The 19102-nt window shown below is 40.7% G+C and overlaps 1 protein-coding gene across 1 annotated transcript in view; it reads right to left on the bottom strand.

Moving 5' to 3' along the window:
- LOC104624800 (serine/threonine-protein kinase Nek6-like) overlaps window positions 1–14784 on the bottom strand; it is a 30773-nt gene extending 15989 nt beyond the window's left edge. Inside the window, exons 1-3 of the mRNA XM_010292260.1 lie at window positions 14692–14784; window positions 5874–6014; window positions 4467–4529 (exon numbers count right to left, since the gene is read on the bottom strand). Coding sequence (XP_010290562.1) covers window positions 4467–4529; window positions 5874–6014; window positions 14692–14784 — 297 coding nt within the window. The remainder of the gene's footprint in view (window positions 1–4466; window positions 4530–5873; window positions 6015–14691) is intronic.
- Between the last annotated feature and the right edge of the window lie 4318 nt (window positions 14785–19102).

Below are 19102 nucleotides of genomic sequence, written 5' to 3'. Positions count from 1 at the left end.
GCTTTTCCCCCCCCCCCCCCCCCCCCCATGTTTCTTTAAAAATTGCATCTTCTCATACTGTTACACTTTACTCACAGGACTAAATTAGGAAACAGGCTCAACAAATTAAAATTTCTGTTGTAATATTTTATGTCTGAATTTCTTAATGTGGAAAACTGTAATTGCTTAGAAGGTAACGTAATATCTAGATCTCTCTGTTCACTCTCTTGCTCATTTTGCTTTAGATTATCTTTGTCTTGAGCTCTTCAAAATGCAGTAAATTTAGAAACTACTGAAGTGAGCATTTCATCTACTAAACAGCTGTGACTCAAGCTGTCTATTCCAGAGGTTACAAAGCCAAAAGAAACACTGTTGTGATCCATGACGCTAATCCCTCCTCTCCGCAGGCGCACGAGGGGATAGCTTCTCCTTCGCAACGCCTCGGCGGGAGCCGCCGGCCCGGCTCGCCGCCGGCCCCCCGGGGCGCGCCCCCCCCCCCCGCCGATAAATAAATAAATAAATATCATAGCCCGCCACCTCCGCTGACATTTCTTTTAAATGTCTGCCGTCAGGTACACCGACCAAAGATCAACTTCTGGTGAAAAAAAGCACCAAAACGACGAGCAGGATAGGCCCCGAGACCTGAGGCACATCAGGGTGCCTTCCCCCATCACCACGCACCACCTCTCAGGGCGGACCCGACGCCTGGGTGCTGCAGGCTGCTCTTGCGGGTAGAGGTAAGCCTATGATGCAAGAGATGTGTTCGGTCCTCTTCAGGACGCTGTGAGGGGAACCCTCTCCTGAGTTCCACAAGGCAGCCTGGGGGAGCTCAAGCAGCAAGGCTTTCTCTAAGGTGCTCAGCACCACGCGCCAAGAAAACGCAACGACCAAATACCAGAGCTGTAAGAGGGAACGGAGCCCGCGCACCGCCGCGAGAGCTACGACACAAACACCCCTCCTGCCCTGCAGCCCAGCCTTTGCTAGTTTATCGTGTATAACGAAGCCCAACTTGCTCAGACCCTTATGCTTAACCGATATAAAGAATTAAAGTATCTTTTTTGTGAGACTGTACACACTTTTTACTGACGGTTTGTAGCGATGTGGAAACTCTTTAGATCTAAAGAGCAACGCTTCGTCTATGACGGCGCAGTTGTGTAAAATGGAAAGCCGCGCAGCAGACCTCCACGGACGCCTCCTCCAGCAGCGGAAGCCGACGCCACCCTCTGCCCAAGCGGCGCAGAGGGACGAGCGCTCTAGACGGAGCCTTACCGGGCTCTTCTCTGGCGCAAAACACAGGAGACTGCCACGACCTTTAGGGGGGTGAATGCACTGACCTTTGGACTCTGTTTTCCCAGAATAGCCAGGTAGACCACTCTGGATAAGCCAAGCTTCCATCCTCCACACCTCCTTTTGTCAATTTCTTTTAAATAAATACATTGACTCTGAGGGTTTTTTTTAATAACTAACTATTGTATGTTCGCGTGGCATAGAAAAGGCTACCTGAATTTTCTTTTGTCAGAAGGAAAGTGTATTCATTCTCACAAATGCACAGAACATTACCAACACTTTATGTTGGGTTAATGACATTTCCTATTTCTTTAATGCATCCTAAAAGTATGATGGCAGTTAATGCCTCATGTGTATGCACAGCAGCGCTGTCAGCAAGAGGCATGTGGAAGGGTAAGCCACCTCTAAATGAGCGAGTGTGGGTGCTGGCAGCCCAAATGCTGATTACAGCCACATTATCGAGCTGCTTTAGGTAAACCTTTCAGCCAGAATCACACAAAGCAATATGCAGTGTTGTCTGGCTTCTGTTCAATTTTGAATAATTATAACTCATTTACAGATCACAAAACCACTCTTTGTTTCCATGGTCACACAGAAGTCTTTGATCAAAAAGACAAAGTATTATTTTGACGGGGATGGACTATGGCAAGTCTATGCAATTCCTTCACAAATTCCTCACTGGTCTACATTAAAAATAAAAACCACCAAGAAAGAAAAGCTCTTACAGCAGGTTGTTTTAGTAATAGTCTATAAATACTTCGTACTAGACACCAGAATTTAAAAGCAGCACGAAAGTTTTAAAAATATGAACATCCCTTATTACATGGCCAGACACTAGACAATCGCAGGCAGACATGTACTTCACATCAACAGTGATGGAGAAAAGTTGACCAAGACTTAAACAGACTCTGCAATACTGCGCTGAATCGGGTCACACATTACACTTTCTAGATGCAAGAACAACTGTCTTAATTGAGAAACTTAGGAAGTTAAATGCATTTTATCTCTTAATATAATGACACTAAAAATGCTGAATTTAAAATTATTGAGAATAAGTCCTTCATTTGCAAAAAATACACTTGTCCTACTTTCCTGAAGCTGCACACACACTATTTATTCTAAAGGAAACCCAAAATGTAAAAAGCTCACAACAGAACAGGAAACCTCATGAAATTTTATCAAAAGCCAGGCTGGAGATCATGCATGTTCTGCAGCGAGAACACAAGTCTCACTTTAAAAACTTTTTCCGACTTCCAGGCAGGCACGGACCATTCTGCCCCACGCCGCACAGACGGTAACATCTACTGCCCAGCCCGGAGAAGGGACCCGTGTCCTACTCTGATGAAGCAGCTCTAAAGTTTTGAAACGTGACTTTCCATGACTGTGCCAGCACACCCACAGACCTCCGGTTATTTCTATGAAGCTGCGCGAACAGGCAGCGTGGGAGCGATCAGTTAGCAAAAGATGAGCTGCGGATACATCGACCTGGCCAGTTATTTGTCTTGGGGCACGGAGTGACGTGCAGTCCAGCTGCTGATGCTGACGCGCCAGCCCTCCCCTGCCCGCACGCGAACCCTGAGCAACTCTGCCCGGCTGCCTGCGGGAAGAGCCTGCGCCAGGTCAGCAAACACGCTGACCGGAACAGCGCCATTGGCAACGGCTCCAAAACTGGTAACTTCAGCTGTGATTACTTTTTACTTATTATCTGCTGATCCTCTCAGAAGCTGAGCTACACGCATCTTGGATAAAATTCAATGGATCTTGTTGACTCTGAGTTGAAAACTAGTAGTCATTTGAAGGAAATGCACTACAGGCAGTATTAAGAAATATATCCTCTGCATCTCTAAATCGAGAGGATTAATCAAACTGTTTAACGTACTCAAACTTCAGATTCCTTGGATGGTGCTACACAACTGTCCAAGTAGAAAGATCTGTGGACATTCAACAATTAAACTACCAGCACAGTAATGTTTTGCATAATAAACAGCATATCAGTACGTTTCTGCAGACTGCCAGCAACTATTCCTGCTTTTTTCTCCCTTCACCTCCATCTAAATGGATTTACCGGAATGTTTTCTAGTTTTCTATAAAACATTGTGCAAAACAATCCAACTTTGTCAACCAGTATTTTTCAAAGCAGAACTGCACTGCTGGTATAAGGGAAACGCACTCCCTCCAGAGAGCTCCAGCTACTATTAAAAACAAAAACAAAAACCCCACAAACAAGCAGCTGTAAGCATGGCAAACATGCTACTCTGCTTGGAAGACATCCACCCAAGACTTCAAAATATGCATAGATCCTGCTTAATTTCAGACAAACAGAGGTTTTCAACTTAAATACACTGTCTCAAGAGACATATGCAACAGCTTTTGGCTTCAAAAGGAGCTGAATCAGGCTCCCAATACTGCCAAACAGTAGACAGCTTTGGTGATAGTATTAGAGTGGGAAGAGTAAGATATAATTAAACGACTTCAGCAGGGGCTAGGGAAGCCCTGTGTAGCTCAGTGGATCGTATTTGCTTTCACAGCGCAGCCACTATGGTAACCCTGGTTTGATATCCGGCTTCTTGGCGAGCTTTACTCAGGAAGGTAAGTTGCCTCTGGTTACTCCACACAGGTGGATGGGAGCTGACCTTCCAGAGGCTCCTGTCATCGTGGGCATTTCATTTTCAGTTTCCTCCAATTCTAGTAAATTTGCACATTCTTCTCTGAATAAATCCAGTGCAAGTTTACAACATCTTCCATAACTAGAGTTCAAGACAAAACTGATTAGATTACCTAGAATCCAAAAATATCACAAATTCTCTTTTTGAATGTTAATGTTGTCATTATTTTTCTCCATGACTGTTAAGCAAGTGGATCATGTTCACACAAACTGCTATCTTCATGTTTATCCTGTATGCCTTCACTACAGTCTAGCAACCTCAAGCTTTGTCTACAACTGCATGATGTAAGTTGACAATCTAAATAGAAATACCTAAAATCACATTTACAAAATGAATTAATATTTTAGAATTAAATTTGACTATGCAAACGATTTTAGCCTTCTAGAATCTTCTGCATTCACTCAAAATAGGTATTTAAAGTGCAATGCATATGTATCTTCTACCAACATTTTGCAAATGCAAATGACTGTTGCCAACCTGAAACCAATTTTTTTCTCAAAGCAAAAATGGAAAAGTCGTCGCAAAAATTCTTACCTTCAAGAGGTCAATTTCTTTAATGCAATCTTGCCTAGCCTTGGCATCCATCATTTCAAAAATCTTCAAAAACAAAAACATATGAAAATGAAACAACAAAAAGAGAATTTTATGTTTTAACAAGAAATTGGTCTTTCCTCCCCCATTTGTATATCCTCTACTGTAATGAGTATACACACAATCCCCAAATCAAAGGAAGATCAGTGTTTTCTTTATTCTGAAACCACTGAAGGGCTAGTGGTAGGGTAAAACTAATCTTAGAACCTGCAGGCAATATTCTAAACAGCATGAAAAATAGAGATACTAGTTTGTGAATTTGCTGTCATGATTTTCAAAACATAGTTAGTTTAGTTGCTATTAATTTCACATGGTAAATACAAGATAAAATGCTACTCTCTTAAACAGAGAGTTTATAGCTTCCACTGATTTCTCTGTAATAATTAACAATGATATTGAGCATTAATGGTCATTCTGTAATAATCAGAAAGTCATTAGAAACAATAGTTTGAAGGACCTGCTGAAGGATTGAAGCCAAATTTCTTCAAACAAAATGCTGTTCTGAACACTGCACAATACTTTAAAAGGACGTTACAAATCTATACTGCTTGCATCAAGTTTTTCAGAAATTCTTCTAAAACTCCATCAGCAAGCACTGGCATTCTTCTCTTTAGTGCTTTTGTGTTTTCGTGATTCATCTGTGTCGCGATGGCAGTCTCCTAGCTGTATGACTACGGCCATTAGGGTCTCGTTCTTTCACACACATTTAATTATAATTTAGCAAACCCCTTTTTATGAAGTAAAAAGCAAAATTTAAATACAAAACTGCACTCCTGCTACATAACTCTGATTTAGAAACAGCCCCACTCCAAGATGATGAGGAATAAAGACCATGCAGTGCAAATAGACTGCTCAAAATGGAAATAGGGTCCCATACACAGGATTATAGGGGCTATATGGAGAAGATAGCTACAGAGGATACAACCAAGGGGCATGCAGGAGTGCAGTGGGGCCACTTGGCCTCTTACACCCAGATGTAAGCTGAGCACCATGCAACTAACCTGATTTAATCAGTATTTGTAAAACTCCTTTGAGACCTTCAGAAGCATTATTCTTTATTCATTTTCTTGAAATAATAAAGCAAAAAAAACAAAACAAGCACCCTCTAAAACCCAACTGAGTAAAATAAGAAATCAGAGTGTTGGGTTTATTTTGATGTAAAATTATCAAACCAGATCATCCACTGCTCTCAAACCTTAAATTCTTATGTACATAAAGCATTTTATTGCATTATTACTGCTGAAAAAAGAATGCTGAAAGAGATATCTGACTCAAAGTAATCCGTGTAGACACTTAAAAACATTTCCATTCTACATGCTACATAGTAAGACTTTGACCTTAAATGCTCACCTGAACTTTCTTTAATGCCACAGGTTTTCTGTCCAGAAGACAAGTTGCTTTGTAAACTTCACTGAATTGTCCTCGTCCAATCTTTTTCTCTATCTGAAAGTCTGCCAGTGTGCAGCGATATGGGTACGTTGTTAAATGTCTCTGTTCAAGCCAAAAGAAATTAAATCAATGAACTAGAAAAAAGTGATGCAAAACCATGAATTTGCATTCCCAATCTGTCTTCTTTACGACTGCAAACTAGCTGTTTCTATGACTAATCATATTCAAGAGGATAAATTCCTCACACTAAGGACTGCCCAGCAAGAAAGACAAAGAATTTGGTGTTGATGTGGTGTACAATGGACAACGGTGTGGTCTGGCTTTCCTTTTCCCACATTCAATTTTCTTTGTCCACTTCAGAGCAGTCGCAATACAAAGCGCAGCATACAGGCGCAAGCACACACACGTAACGGCAGAGAGTTCTGTAAAACTATTAACCAAACCAAAGCATGAAACTAGTAACAGCTGCCAAAAACATACAGAGCAGAGTTAAGACTGCCAAGTGTGGACACACTCTTGCGCTCATTGCTGATGGTGAAGAATTTAATCTTGGCTGATCAGTCTATAGATAATTTCAACCATAAACGCATTAATTCCTAGCAAATGTACTAGTAACATAGGCTGAATTAAGTTAAAAGACTTTTTTAAAAAGGAAATAAAGTCTTGCCATCCATGTAAGTAACTAATTAGTCCCACACTACTAGTCTCATCAGCGCCGCCCGTTTGTGTCCCTTGGGAGGTGCTGATGCCTACTTCTGAGCAGGCTCAGGTAAACACCCAGCCAGGCAGGTAGACACAGCGTAACGAGGATTACGTACTCCATGGAGTAGGAACTGCTCCCTAGAGCCATTCTGGTCTCTTCTGTAGTTAGCATGACTGCTAACCAATGTTTAAAAAAGAAGTTACGAAAATCGGTTACTTAAAGTTGCCATGCACGCTAAGTAGAGTATTTTTAAGCTTCAGCGTCTTAAGCCATTTCCACGTTCCCATCGAAAACCACAAAAAGACAAGTACACAGCAGAAGTTGAGTTCCCAGGACTCAGCCGTCGTTTACAGCCAAACCTCGAGCAGCCAGTGCCAGCACAAGCGCGCAGGGAGAGCAGGCCAGGAAGGCTGGGTGTCCTAAGGAGGTGACTTACTGCTACCACCGTCACTTCCTAACACAGAGGGGTGGGGCTGCGAGTAAGATTTAAAATGCAGGTAAAGCTTTCAGTCCAGCATCTTTTGCCAGCACTACATAGAAGACAGTGTGAGGATCTCCTACAGTGTACATTTATTTTTATGAGTAACTAAGTTTGGACTTCTTTTCTTTGCAACAGAAATAAAAACAACTACTATTCAACAAACAATAAAAAGTATCAATCAGACATTTGGAAAAGCTTCCAGATTTCAAAGTGTCTGTGCAACTCCGAGCTACAGTCACAGTTATTTGGCAGAGGTTTTGTAAACAAAGTTGTAAAAGTCAATGTTTTTAAGAAAACTCACCAATAAAGTCCCCTAAATAGTAATTTCTGACCCACAAACTGCATCAATCAACCAAGACAAGCTGTTTTGAAAACTGTCACCTTTACAGCATCTTTGTCAGAACAAACGCAGGAGAAATGCTCACAACAAAAGCTGTGCTACTGCATACTCAAGAAAATGACTACGTTTTACACATGCTGGCGATACAGAGATACGGATACAGACCACAAACCAGACAGTGAAAAGACTATCAGGTCTTTTTGCTGTCATCTTCCCCCTCAGCCCTCCGGCAGTGAACGGCTGCTTGCTCCTGGAGCTTGCCCCGCTTCCCCTGCCCTGCGTCCGCCATTGAGAACGCACTGAGGATAAAGCTCTGCACTTAGGAAAAGAGAGGACCGTTGCTAAACCAAAAGGCTTAGACCATTGTGAACTCCAGAGAAGGCAAAAACGTAACACCGTAACGTCCAGCCGATGCCTGCTAAATGAAGCAGGCACAAAACCGGAAATTTAACCCCAGGCCATCAAGATCATCAGCTTTCTCAGTTTAAGTTCCCTAAAAGAAGAAACCCACTTCTTTTCAGATGAAACGACACTTCGAGTAATTATTTTTGAAATGCCAAGGCCACAGGTAAGTTTTTCCATGTATCACCACAAGCATTTAAATATTCTCATACTATGAGAAATGGTTTTCGTTTCTCTAGGCTAAAGACAACACAATAAAAATTTTTACTTCGCCAACAATAACCTATGCAAATAAGGCAGCTGCATTAGAATCTGCAGCTACTCGTGAAGGCGAGTCACACAGAAATAGGAAACTGATTTCATCAAGTATTTCCTTCGAGCAGTTCAGGGGGTGTTTCCCTTTGAAGATGGCTTTTCTCTCCCATACTCTGAGCGAAGCCCGTCACCCACCTCACTGCGCAGCCACCGCCGGCTGCAGCTGCAGTTTGTGCTAGCAAGCAAAGGACAGTTACTCTTGGTACTTCTGTTGTGCTTGGAGTTATACGGTGTTTACAAGCTCTTACACAGCAAAATAAAAATTAAAATGAAGAACCAGGATTTGTTTCTCCAAGTTTTGCAGTGTATACTATACAATAAAGTGGGAGTGTCCTTTCACTGATGAGGAAAAAGGCAGCCTATGGGTCATCAGATAAATTGTGGAATGTTAAGAGAACACTGCTTTATTATTTACATACATTCACCTTTAACATACTAAATTATCAATGAAGTAAGGCAACATGGGATGAAACCAGCCTAAGCAAATTAATTGAGCTGTCCCATCAAATTGCTTTACCCAGACAAAACAAAGGTGTCAGTATATAAAGTTATAAAACTGCCTCCTAATTAAAAAATAGATAGGAATCAAAGCATTTCCTTAACCGTGGACATGTGTCCCCTGCGCCACCTCTTCTTGAGTGGTAAGAAAGTTTGAGCAAAAGCTTTTCTAACTTGGAGTTAACATTCACAACAGAAGTAGCCGTTTTAAAGAGATTTTATGAAGGAGCTACCACAAAACTTTCTTTTAAAGGGAGAAATCCATGCTGCAATCAAGGATGGTATCTATTTGCCCTTCATAAATCATTAAATTGTGTGTTTAAACGAAGAGTGTTTACGTGTAAATTAATATTTTAAGCATGTGTCAAGAAATATCTAGCAACTTCTTAACTTGAAAATATAAATAAACGTTAGGCAAGTGACAGGGGGGACATGTGTCCCAACCACTCTCACATGGTTAGCATATAAAGTCTGCTTGCCATGCTGGAGTTAATGCTGGGCGAAGACTGGACACCTTAGCTGATATGTTCTGGCATCCTCCAGGACTACAGCTGCACATTTACATATGCAATGACCTAGATTTGCATTTGCTATCACAACCTATCAGACCTAATTAAAGTAATGGAGCTTTCATACAGGCTAGAAGATATTTGATTACGGTATAAACCAGAGAACATGCTCAGGTTAGACCAAACCATACCAGAGAGCTCTCTGTTGATTACAGCAGTCCATTTTTCCATACGTCTGTTTAAAATTAACCTTCTCTTACGCTTTACTGTGCTTAAATGTAAGCAGGTAACTCTTCTAAATACTGTTACAAGGACACATTTAGAATACCTAAGAAATATCTACCTCCTCAGAATACCACCCCTATAGTCTGTCCTTGCATACATTTCACTTATTTCAAGACTTTTGACAAGGGTAACTCAATTTTTTTTCAAGTCCTTTCACGTTTAACCAGTACAATTTTTCATAAAGCTGTCAAGAAACCAATACCTATCCATTCAAATAAACCATGATCTTTATTTCTGCAAACCTGAGAGCTTTCATATACAGATACAAACTGTGTGTAAAATTAGATACCACCATCATCTTCAAACCTCTTCATCAAAAACAGATTCTCTCATTTTCAGGACAGATTCAGGCTCAGTGAAGTGTTCATGTCTGCATGAATACAGTAAACCAAGCCGCTGTCTCTGCAGAACAGGTTTCAAGATCAGTGATAGACCTTGAATTAAAAAAAAGAAATAAAAAGGAGGGGAGAAAAAAACAACCAAGCAAACAAACAAAAAAAAAAACCTTCCAACCACTGGACATCTAAAGACACTACGAACATTGGGCTGTTTGCACATTTCTGTTCCCGGGGCAGCTGTAGGAAGAACAGTCTGGGAAGAACTAGTTTTGAGACAAAGGCTGTTCTCTTTATCCACACAATGAAGTCTCATTCTTCTACTACTCCATTAAAAAAAAAAAAGATTAAAGTCAATTAATTCCTCATTCAAATAAAGAGGCTATTCATTTTTAAGAAGAAATGCAGAGATTATTCCAAGAACAAGCGCTCTGGACATCTCTGGCATACATGTTCTCTTTCAGATGTAATCACTGATGCGAGAGCAGAAATTTCAAAGCTGGCAAAAGCAAGCAACGGCAGCCCTCGTCACAATACTGAAGGGAGAAGTTCGCCAGAACTTTCAGCCTCAAGTTTTGAGGTGTTTGGAGATTTTCTGCAAAACAGAATTAGCAAGGTTTTGTAATACTAAAAAAGCCAACGAACTAAAAATTTCAGTTATGTTACCTTGTACGCACCTGAAGCAAGGGTAAGAAACTTAATTAAAGATCATAGGAGTCTCTACACACCAGATTATAAAGCAACCAGGCATATACAAAGGATGACAGGATTAGAAAAGTTCCTTGCTATATACTTGCTCCTTGGTGATAGGATGTAGTTTCTACTTACGCTTCCACATTTTTGGGGATGTCTGTACAGTGCTACCAGAGGCACCTGACCACAGGTAGGACAGTTACATAACCTGAATATATTTTTTGCCTTTTTTTTTTTTCCAAATGAGTAGTTGTACAGCTAAGAATTTGTATGTTGGGATAAGGAAGAGCAAGAAAAAACTGTTCTGTAGGAAGAGTTTCAATCTCCAGAACAATTAAAGTTTGGCAAATAAATTTACCTCACTGTAATTATTTAAGAGCTGGGGAAAACCTGAACAGTCCGAGCAGCCTTCCCTGCAGCCTCTAACCCAACATTTCTGGCAAAGGGGAGTACTGAGAGACTGAAGACAAAAATATCAGTAAAATACTAACATGCTGCAGAGCAATGCCTGTATGACCGCTTCTCCCAGAGGCACAGGAGAAAAATAAGCCTGAATGAGCTGAAAAAAGGGGAATGTTCACTGCTAATTGCAGAATATATAAACCCGGTATGCTAACGTTAATTAATAATAAAGTCAATTGTTTTACTGCTGTCTGATTGGCATGTGGAAAACAGCACCAGTCATCAGTCTGCACAAATGGCTACAAGGTCAGAGACATCTGGATTATTCATAATCACCTTAAAAACTGTTAAAGATAGGTTAACCAACAGTTAAGAAGTCAGAAACTACAATCTTTAGATGCCAATAAAAGCATCTATCCTATAGTGCCATGAAATGAAATATTCTTTAGAAGAGTAAAAACATACTCGCCCAATTAATTTTCTGAAACCTCATTAAAAAATTTAGCTCGACTAAGTCATACACTTCTGACCTGAATTTTAATTATCTTTATGCTGGATATAAGTTTTTTTTTCTGATATTTGCAATGCATCATTAATTTTAGAGCAATGGTTTCCTTGCTTCTAAAGTGCATACTTCATCTGAATGACATTTACCGTAAACTAATTTCACCTTTAAAAGACATCTGTGATAGTAGATGGGGAAGCTTTAGCCCCTCCAGTTGAACACGTACGCATTATAGGCAATGATTTACTATCAACATCAGTGTTTCAAACCTCTTTATGATGTCCCAAATTATACACTCATCTCCATTCAATAATGCCTACCTGAAAAGAATTTTGCATACTTTGAGGTTGAAATTCAAGTGTGAATTTATGAGAACACATTAGAACAGATTGATTAAAAAAGAACTTCTAAGCACACAAGAGATGAGGAAACTTTTAAAATATGGATTATCCTTCAATTAGTCAAGTAATTATTGAAGAATACATCAGGTTTTTCAATTTGCAGCTTCAAACCTAGACTACACAGTCATCATAAAATATCCTTAACCTGACCCGTTACCTAGATTTTAGAGTCTGATGAAGAACTTTGCTTGAATTTCCAGGTTTTAACATGCCTATCAGCAGATATTTGTACTGGCTTATGACAAGGAAAGAGAAATACCAGCTTGAGAATAGTAGACCAAGGTGATAGTCACAAAGAAATTACCACAGAAATAATCTAAGCATTTCAGAAAACGATGAACTGAAGAGTCATTACTGCTAGATGACCAGTTCAAATTTACCTTCAATTCGCAGACTGAAATGAAACTACCGTGAACAGGTCTGCTGCTAAACTGTGCAAGTATATAAAAGGGTTGTTTAAGAGTGAGTTATGTTTATTTAGCATGAAAACTAAGTAAAAAAATTATAGCTCCATATTTCCATATCACTGATTTACTCCTTAATAGCTTTTAATGCTTACTGCTATAAACACTAAGTAATCTAGAGACTTAAATAATTGACAGTTTTGCTCTGGAACATTAAAAGAAAATGTTCTGCCTCTTGCTGATGAACTTCATCAGGGTAATGCTGGGCAGGTAAGGGAGTCAGAAGCTAAAACTGTGATTTTATTAGGCTTTTTTTACATTTATATATTCACTTACTCTAGAAAACTTCTAAATATAAAGCATTACTCAAAAGCATCATCTTACTACTAAACCATAGTAGTTAAAGATGGAAAGAAAAGTCTAATACACCTACTCATAGCTCTATACCAACTAGTTATAAAACAGAAATAACACCTCTGTCAGAACAAGAGGAAAAACCAAAAGCTTTAGGAAGCAGCATAAGTATAGGAAAAGTTTCTACTAGAGGAGCATACTGTCGCTCTGGTCTCTTTGGGGCTGACACAGTAGTTTTGAATGAAAAGGCTGGAAGGAAGAAAGGGACATTCCATACAAAAACCCTTCCTCATCCAAGGCTCTAAAAGCTCAGTTTCTGTTTTTTTTCTGCTTAAGCTTTTACTCCTGCCATTCATGACATTTCTTGTAAGACAAGTTTGGTCAATTTTTCCTTTCCAAACCTCTCTCTTCAACAAGCTATTATATAGCACATCTGCATTACTTGTATCTTCAGAAGAAAGAAATGATCTAATTTTGGATTCTTCCAGGTAATAGGTACCAGAAAATTGGAAATGATACATAATTATGTTCCTGCAAAATGGAAAATCAGAAATATGTAATAAGCAATCATATTATGCCATCGATGTAAGGTAGCTTGCCCTCTAAATAGTACAATTTCTGTTAATTTCTAAACTGAGTTTGCTGAGGAGACACATTTTTTTTCAATTCTCTAGTAGACTGTATACTTTTGTTATTCAGCTTTTTAAAAATTTTATTTTAATAGCAAAACCAAAAAAAGTCTTTCTGCAATCCTAATTCCAAACTAGATCATTCTCAGAACAGTTAATATACTCCATTAACACAACCTGGATATTAACAGAGTTGAGGGGAGGTTTCACTCAGCAGTGACCATAAAGCAAAGTGAGCCCACTCACCATCAGCATAACAGCAGAACACAGATTATTAGCTACTAATTACACTTAACTATGTCATTACAAATTCTAACATGTGCTCCAAGATGCCATGAATGTATCTGCTGCACAGGAACACTTCCTAATCTTGTTCATGAAATAATTACAGGGGCTCTATCCTGCCAAATGAGGCAGTAATTAACCCTAATTGCTCAAAATGCAACTGGCTAATTCTAGGAGATTAATCAAGGGGATTCAATTATTATTAAATGACTTAATATGACAAATTGCTACATTAGGAGAGGGGGGCTGTGCTCCATACGACGTTACTTTCACAGCAGTGCTGCGTAAGATACATTCATCTTCTTACTCTGCGCGCAGGCCACTTACCGCATCTGCAAATCCTCTACTGCGTTTTGATACAGCTTGCCTAACGACCGCTTCTTGTTCACGGAACCTGGGTCACTACCGGACTGCATGGTTGGAATGACAAATTAACACCCACAGCCCCCTCCCCGAGGTAACGTTACACCACAGCTGCAATAGTTTTCCTTCTGACAGCTTTTCCTTGATGCTTTTTGTTTACTCCTTAAAATACATATAGGTAAAACTTAATTGCTCTGCATAAACAGACAAACAGTCTAAAAACGGCAAGGAGCCAGAATCCACAAAATACAAGTTTCGTGAGTACAGTGAAGGTATCGCCATTACTTTGAATGTGGGTCTAACCCTCAGCTTAGCTCGCTTCTGCAGAAAGGCAGGGAAGAGAGAGAGAGGAGCCACTCTAGTGAAACTTGGTAATAGTACAGACAAAAATACACTGCGGGAGAGATTCCAGAGACTCACAGGAAATGAAGTCAGAGAGCCTACAGCTTCATGTAGGATAAACTTTTTCTGGCATTTGTTAACTACCTCTTCAGCATTTATTATTAAACTATAAAAGGAGATAAAATACATTTATTCACTTACACAATCGACTGCTTTTCTTTTGCCTTTTTCGTCAAAGAATCAAGAGAAAGCCAACACAGTACATGTTTTTATAAGATGATTTAAAAATGCTTGCTCTAAGCAAAATTCAAAGTATTTCCTTTTTCTCTTATTATCATCAAAAAAATGGATTCAGGAAACTCTGGCTGGCTGGCAGAATCCCAAACTGGATATATCCTAAAACTGCTATAAACTGCAGTATAAAGAAAGGGGGGGGGAGGGGGGAGGCTAAATACTAAGAAACCTATAGACCTTTATAAAAGGAACGGAAGAAAACAGAGGAGGAGAAAGACTGAAGAGACGCACGCACTTACCTGAGGATCATGCTGATATTCCTGCCCTGGCAGCTTGCAAAGAGGGTTGTTCTGGTCCCCTAGATGATGTGGATGGTTATGCTGCCCTTCCATGGTATCATACCAAACTCTGCCTCACAGTTCTGCTGGAGTTAAAAGAAAGAGGGGAGAGAGAAGTCTCATCACTGTCAACCCAGCACTGAAAGCAAGAGACTCTTTCCAGGGGTGTGCCTACACGTGGTTGTACATCAAGACAGCAAGAACCAATTCCTCCCCTTTCTTCCCTCGGATTGACTCACGCATACAATTCGCAAAGAAAGAACACCCTGATCTACCACCAGCCCCACAGGAGCTCAGCTGGTCCCTGGCAGCCCAGAACGCACCCGCTGCCACCTGCAAGCTGAAAAATGCAGCAACAGGTCAAAGCTACCCTCGCTCTCCTGAGGTTACAAAACAAAAATACCATTATCACAAATATTGCTGGTATAATTTCATAATAAGCAAAATAGCAGAAAATGAGTTTACTTGGTCAGTGGTACATTATCTACAAAAGATACTGCTTTTGCCACCTGCAACTGCAGCTGGCATCATTCCCCTAGAACGGCTGAACCTCGGCAATCCCCAACAGTATCACCTAGCGGGCAGTTCAAGAAAGGTTAGCACGTTTCTGTTTGTAGAACAAAACCGACAGTAATTCCCACCAGACAGCTGTAGCTTTCTTTGGCTGGAGACAACCTAAAAGTGTAGCTTTACCCCCATTCTTTCTTCCCCACTCCCAGGTCAGAAGTTTTCATGTTGGTTGGTAAGCCACAGGAAGCAGTAGCTAGAAACCCTATTAGGTTCCACAAGATCAAAGAGTTATTCTAGGAACGAACAAACAAACAAGGAAAAAATCCATGAATTAGTTTGTCCCAGCTTTACCTGCAGCAATTACTAAGCACAGTTGTCTAGCAGAATTTCCTACAAAAATCACAGAAATTAAAGGGATGAGGTGCTAGAGATGAGAATCTAGCAAAAGTTATCAGATACAGAGCTTACTGTAAGGCGGCAAAAATAAATTCACCATCACTGTTTGCAGTGATCCTTCATTTTCATTTTAAAACTACCCTCCACGCTAGAGAGACAAATTCAATCTCCCCTCCCGTTTTTCAGTGCAAAGATCTTGTTTGTGAAGTTCTGAGTCACAACCCAAAACAAAATTTAACCTTCATTTATGCTGGCAGCACAACTGGTGACAAGCCGTGACATCCAGCACTTCAACATAAAACTTCTACACATCACATCTTGGGTCTACCTCGAATCAAATTATTTCACAGTATTATGGGATTAGTTTTATTTTCAGCAGTATTATAAAACCAAGCAAAAGCTTTGGGTAGCAGGACAGAAGAAGAGACACTTGGGTGAGAGCGCTCAAAAAAAGAAGTTCTAATCAACCGTAACACACACCGATTAGAAGGCACTGGAAGTGTGGTAGTCAGTTTCCATTTTTTACAATTAAAAAGAGAAAGAAAGAAAAAAAATTGAAAAGCTAAATTCTCACACTGGTTGAATGAGGCAAAGAAATTTATTTCCCGAACTGGATGTCCCAGACTTGTCATTATTTACACAGGTTGCTGGCCATTTGGAGATACCACCCAAGTCCAACACACACAAGGTACTCCTGCTCCTCACCACTGGGCAGAAATGTCGCATCCCTCCGAGCACGTGCGTGCAGCCGCCGCGCCTCAGCATCGGGACGAGCCACGCCGCCCACGAACCCCAGCCACGACGCCGACAGCGCTCGAAGTGGTTTCCACGCTTTCCCTCTCAAGGTCCCTCCTTGCAGAGCGTGGGCTGAAATGCCGCAGTTTCCAGGCCAGCACACCGCAGTAATCCGAAATGATGGTCTGCTCACCTTAAATTGTAAAGAGCTGCCCATCAGGCAGCCGAGATATCCCCGGCGCTGGAACGCTGTGATGCCAGATTAACTAACCCTCCTCTGACACGGAACTGTTGCACGGACTTCAGGAACACGGCAGTAAACCGTAACGAGGCAGTTACAGGCTTTTGGCTGAAAGCCTTCCAGATACATCTTCTGTTTGCAGAAGCGTAAGAGACATGAACAAATTCTATCCCTTCTAGGAAACAAAACACATACTTGAACTGTTAGCGTCACCAAGTCTGAGCCTGACTCTGGGGCAAATCCTGGTAATTTTATCAGCTATTCAGGGGACACTTCGAGAGTGGATCACAGCACTCTTTGTGCCACGCCAGTTCTGGGGTCAGGCTCCGGCCCCGAGCAAAGCTCATCCTCAAAATACATTCACAGCATATACAGATCACGCACAATAAACACGCTAACGTCCTGTCCTCAGAAAGGACCATGTGCAGGATTTTTGGGCTCATTTAACAATGTTAATCATAGCTAGTTATTCATTATCCACACACGCTCTAGGTAACGTGTCATTTAGAGTCGCATTGCTGCTGTCCTTAGCAGCGACTAGAAGCCTAATGGTGACAAGGGAAGATTTAGTGGCCAACACAAGCATTTGCAGAAACTTGTTTCAATGGTTTTGGCAAGTATTCACTCAGTGAAAGAGCACCACCTGACCTCATTAGTGTATTAATAGTGCATGCCTAGCACTTGGGCAATGACTAACTTTATTTAAAATACAAAGGTATTTTAAATATTTGGGGGAGTGGGGGAGAAAATATGATGCAGAAGAATTTCCGTAGCAAGTTATGCTTGGTTCTTCTAACGGTTGTCAGTCAAACAAGCCTTTAGCTCTGGCAGATCTTTCCCAACACCAGCTACTATAAACATGTGCACACGCAGTAGCAGGGAGAAAGCGGAGAAAAGGCTCTTCTTGTTCCTTAAGCAAATGAACTTTCACTCTAACAAACACTCACTAGAAAAGAGTTGTGAGAGCTGGAGTACCTGCTGCATATAAACAGGCTAACACATCGGTTGCTTTCAATAAAAACAGGTTTTCAAGTTGAAACTCCAGTGGGAGATGGATAATCACTATTAAGACAAAGAAGTTTGATTTTAAGATTCCTTCAGTATTGGGCATCTGTAGGTTTATTAGTAATCAGGTGAATACTTAAAAAATAAAAATATGTCTCAATATCAACATTAAACTGTCGTGTGAAATTTCTGCTTTACATTACACTGCCAGAACTATCTTAATTATTTTATTATTCATAATTTGAAGAAAGGTTGTTTACTTGAAGGGAGCACCTTAACACAAGTTCTTTCTCTTCTAAGTCCACAAGCACAGAGAAAACACTGCTAGGGACTGCAGGCTACTGACAGCCTCACTTCTTGCCACTTATCTCCAAAGGAATTCAGAAATTTCACATTTACAGTCTCAAGACAAAAGGCAAGTCCAGGCAGCATTATGTGAAATATCTGCAGTCTAACACTGATCAAACATCGTATCTACTGCATCCTGCCTTTGGAAAGGACTAAAGCTCGAAAAGAGAAAAGGGAGTGATTTCCGAGTCAGAACCTGAGTCATCTGATCATACTGGGGATATGATGTCCCATATGGGACCCATACAAATCTGGGACGTTCCTAAGAGAACCGTAGCTTTCCAGCTGCCGTAAGGAACCTCAAGGTACAATTACTTACCGTGAGGGATTAGACAGTGCGAAGGCAATTAACAGCTCAGAAGAGCCTAGCTGCCACGAGCCTGTATGGGAATGGCTTCGGCGGAGTATTTGGGTTTGGTCACTGTTTGTTTAAAGCACTACAGCTGGAAGCAAAGGAAGAAGTAAGAACAAAATATCAGCTTTGAAAAGAGATACGGCACAGCTCACATGACACCAGCTCCGAGCCCGCTGACACCTACGGGACAGCGTGTCCTGCTCCAAGCTGTCAGCTCGGCTATTCTGGGCTGTGGGCAAGCACACGCTGTAGGTAGACTGGAAGGGGAATCCCCGGGAAGGGGCTTCACAGAGGGTCTTCAAATAGCAGCTAACAACACAAAGGTATGTTATTGTGTCAAAAAAGGTAGACAGATTGCACAAAATTGTAATTCTACAATTTTTTTGAGAGTCTCTCTTTTAAAAAGTCTAACTACAGAACCAGTATTGCAATTACATTTTTAAAAATTAAAACGTTGAGCAAAGAACCTGACAGTGCCCGATACAACTGCTTAAAACCAGTGACTTCCACCTCCGTTCCACATACTTGCACTCTCCTGAGGAAGTGACCACACTTGGAGCTACGTTTTACTAATCCTCAAGTTAGTTTGGGTATTAGCTGCAACATGTTAGATAGGAGAGAATTTAGACTACTGAAGAAAACAATAGACACTTAAGAAATGTTTAAATCTGTTTAGCCACCTCTTATTCAGTCACTCCATTCCGGCTACACAGCCTGTGCATTAAGTTATCTCATGGAATCCAACAGTTACCATGAAACCCTTCCTTTAATTAATGTAAGCA

The sequence above is a fragment of the Phaethon lepturus genome, unplaced genomic scaffold, assembly GCF_000687285.1.
Source record: "Phaethon lepturus isolate BGI_N335 unplaced genomic scaffold, ASM68728v1 scaffold18118, whole genome shotgun sequence".
Classification (NCBI taxonomy): domain Eukaryota; kingdom Metazoa; phylum Chordata; class Aves; order Phaethontiformes; family Phaethontidae; genus Phaethon; species Phaethon lepturus.
This window is presented reverse-complemented; position numbering and strand designations above follow the sequence as displayed.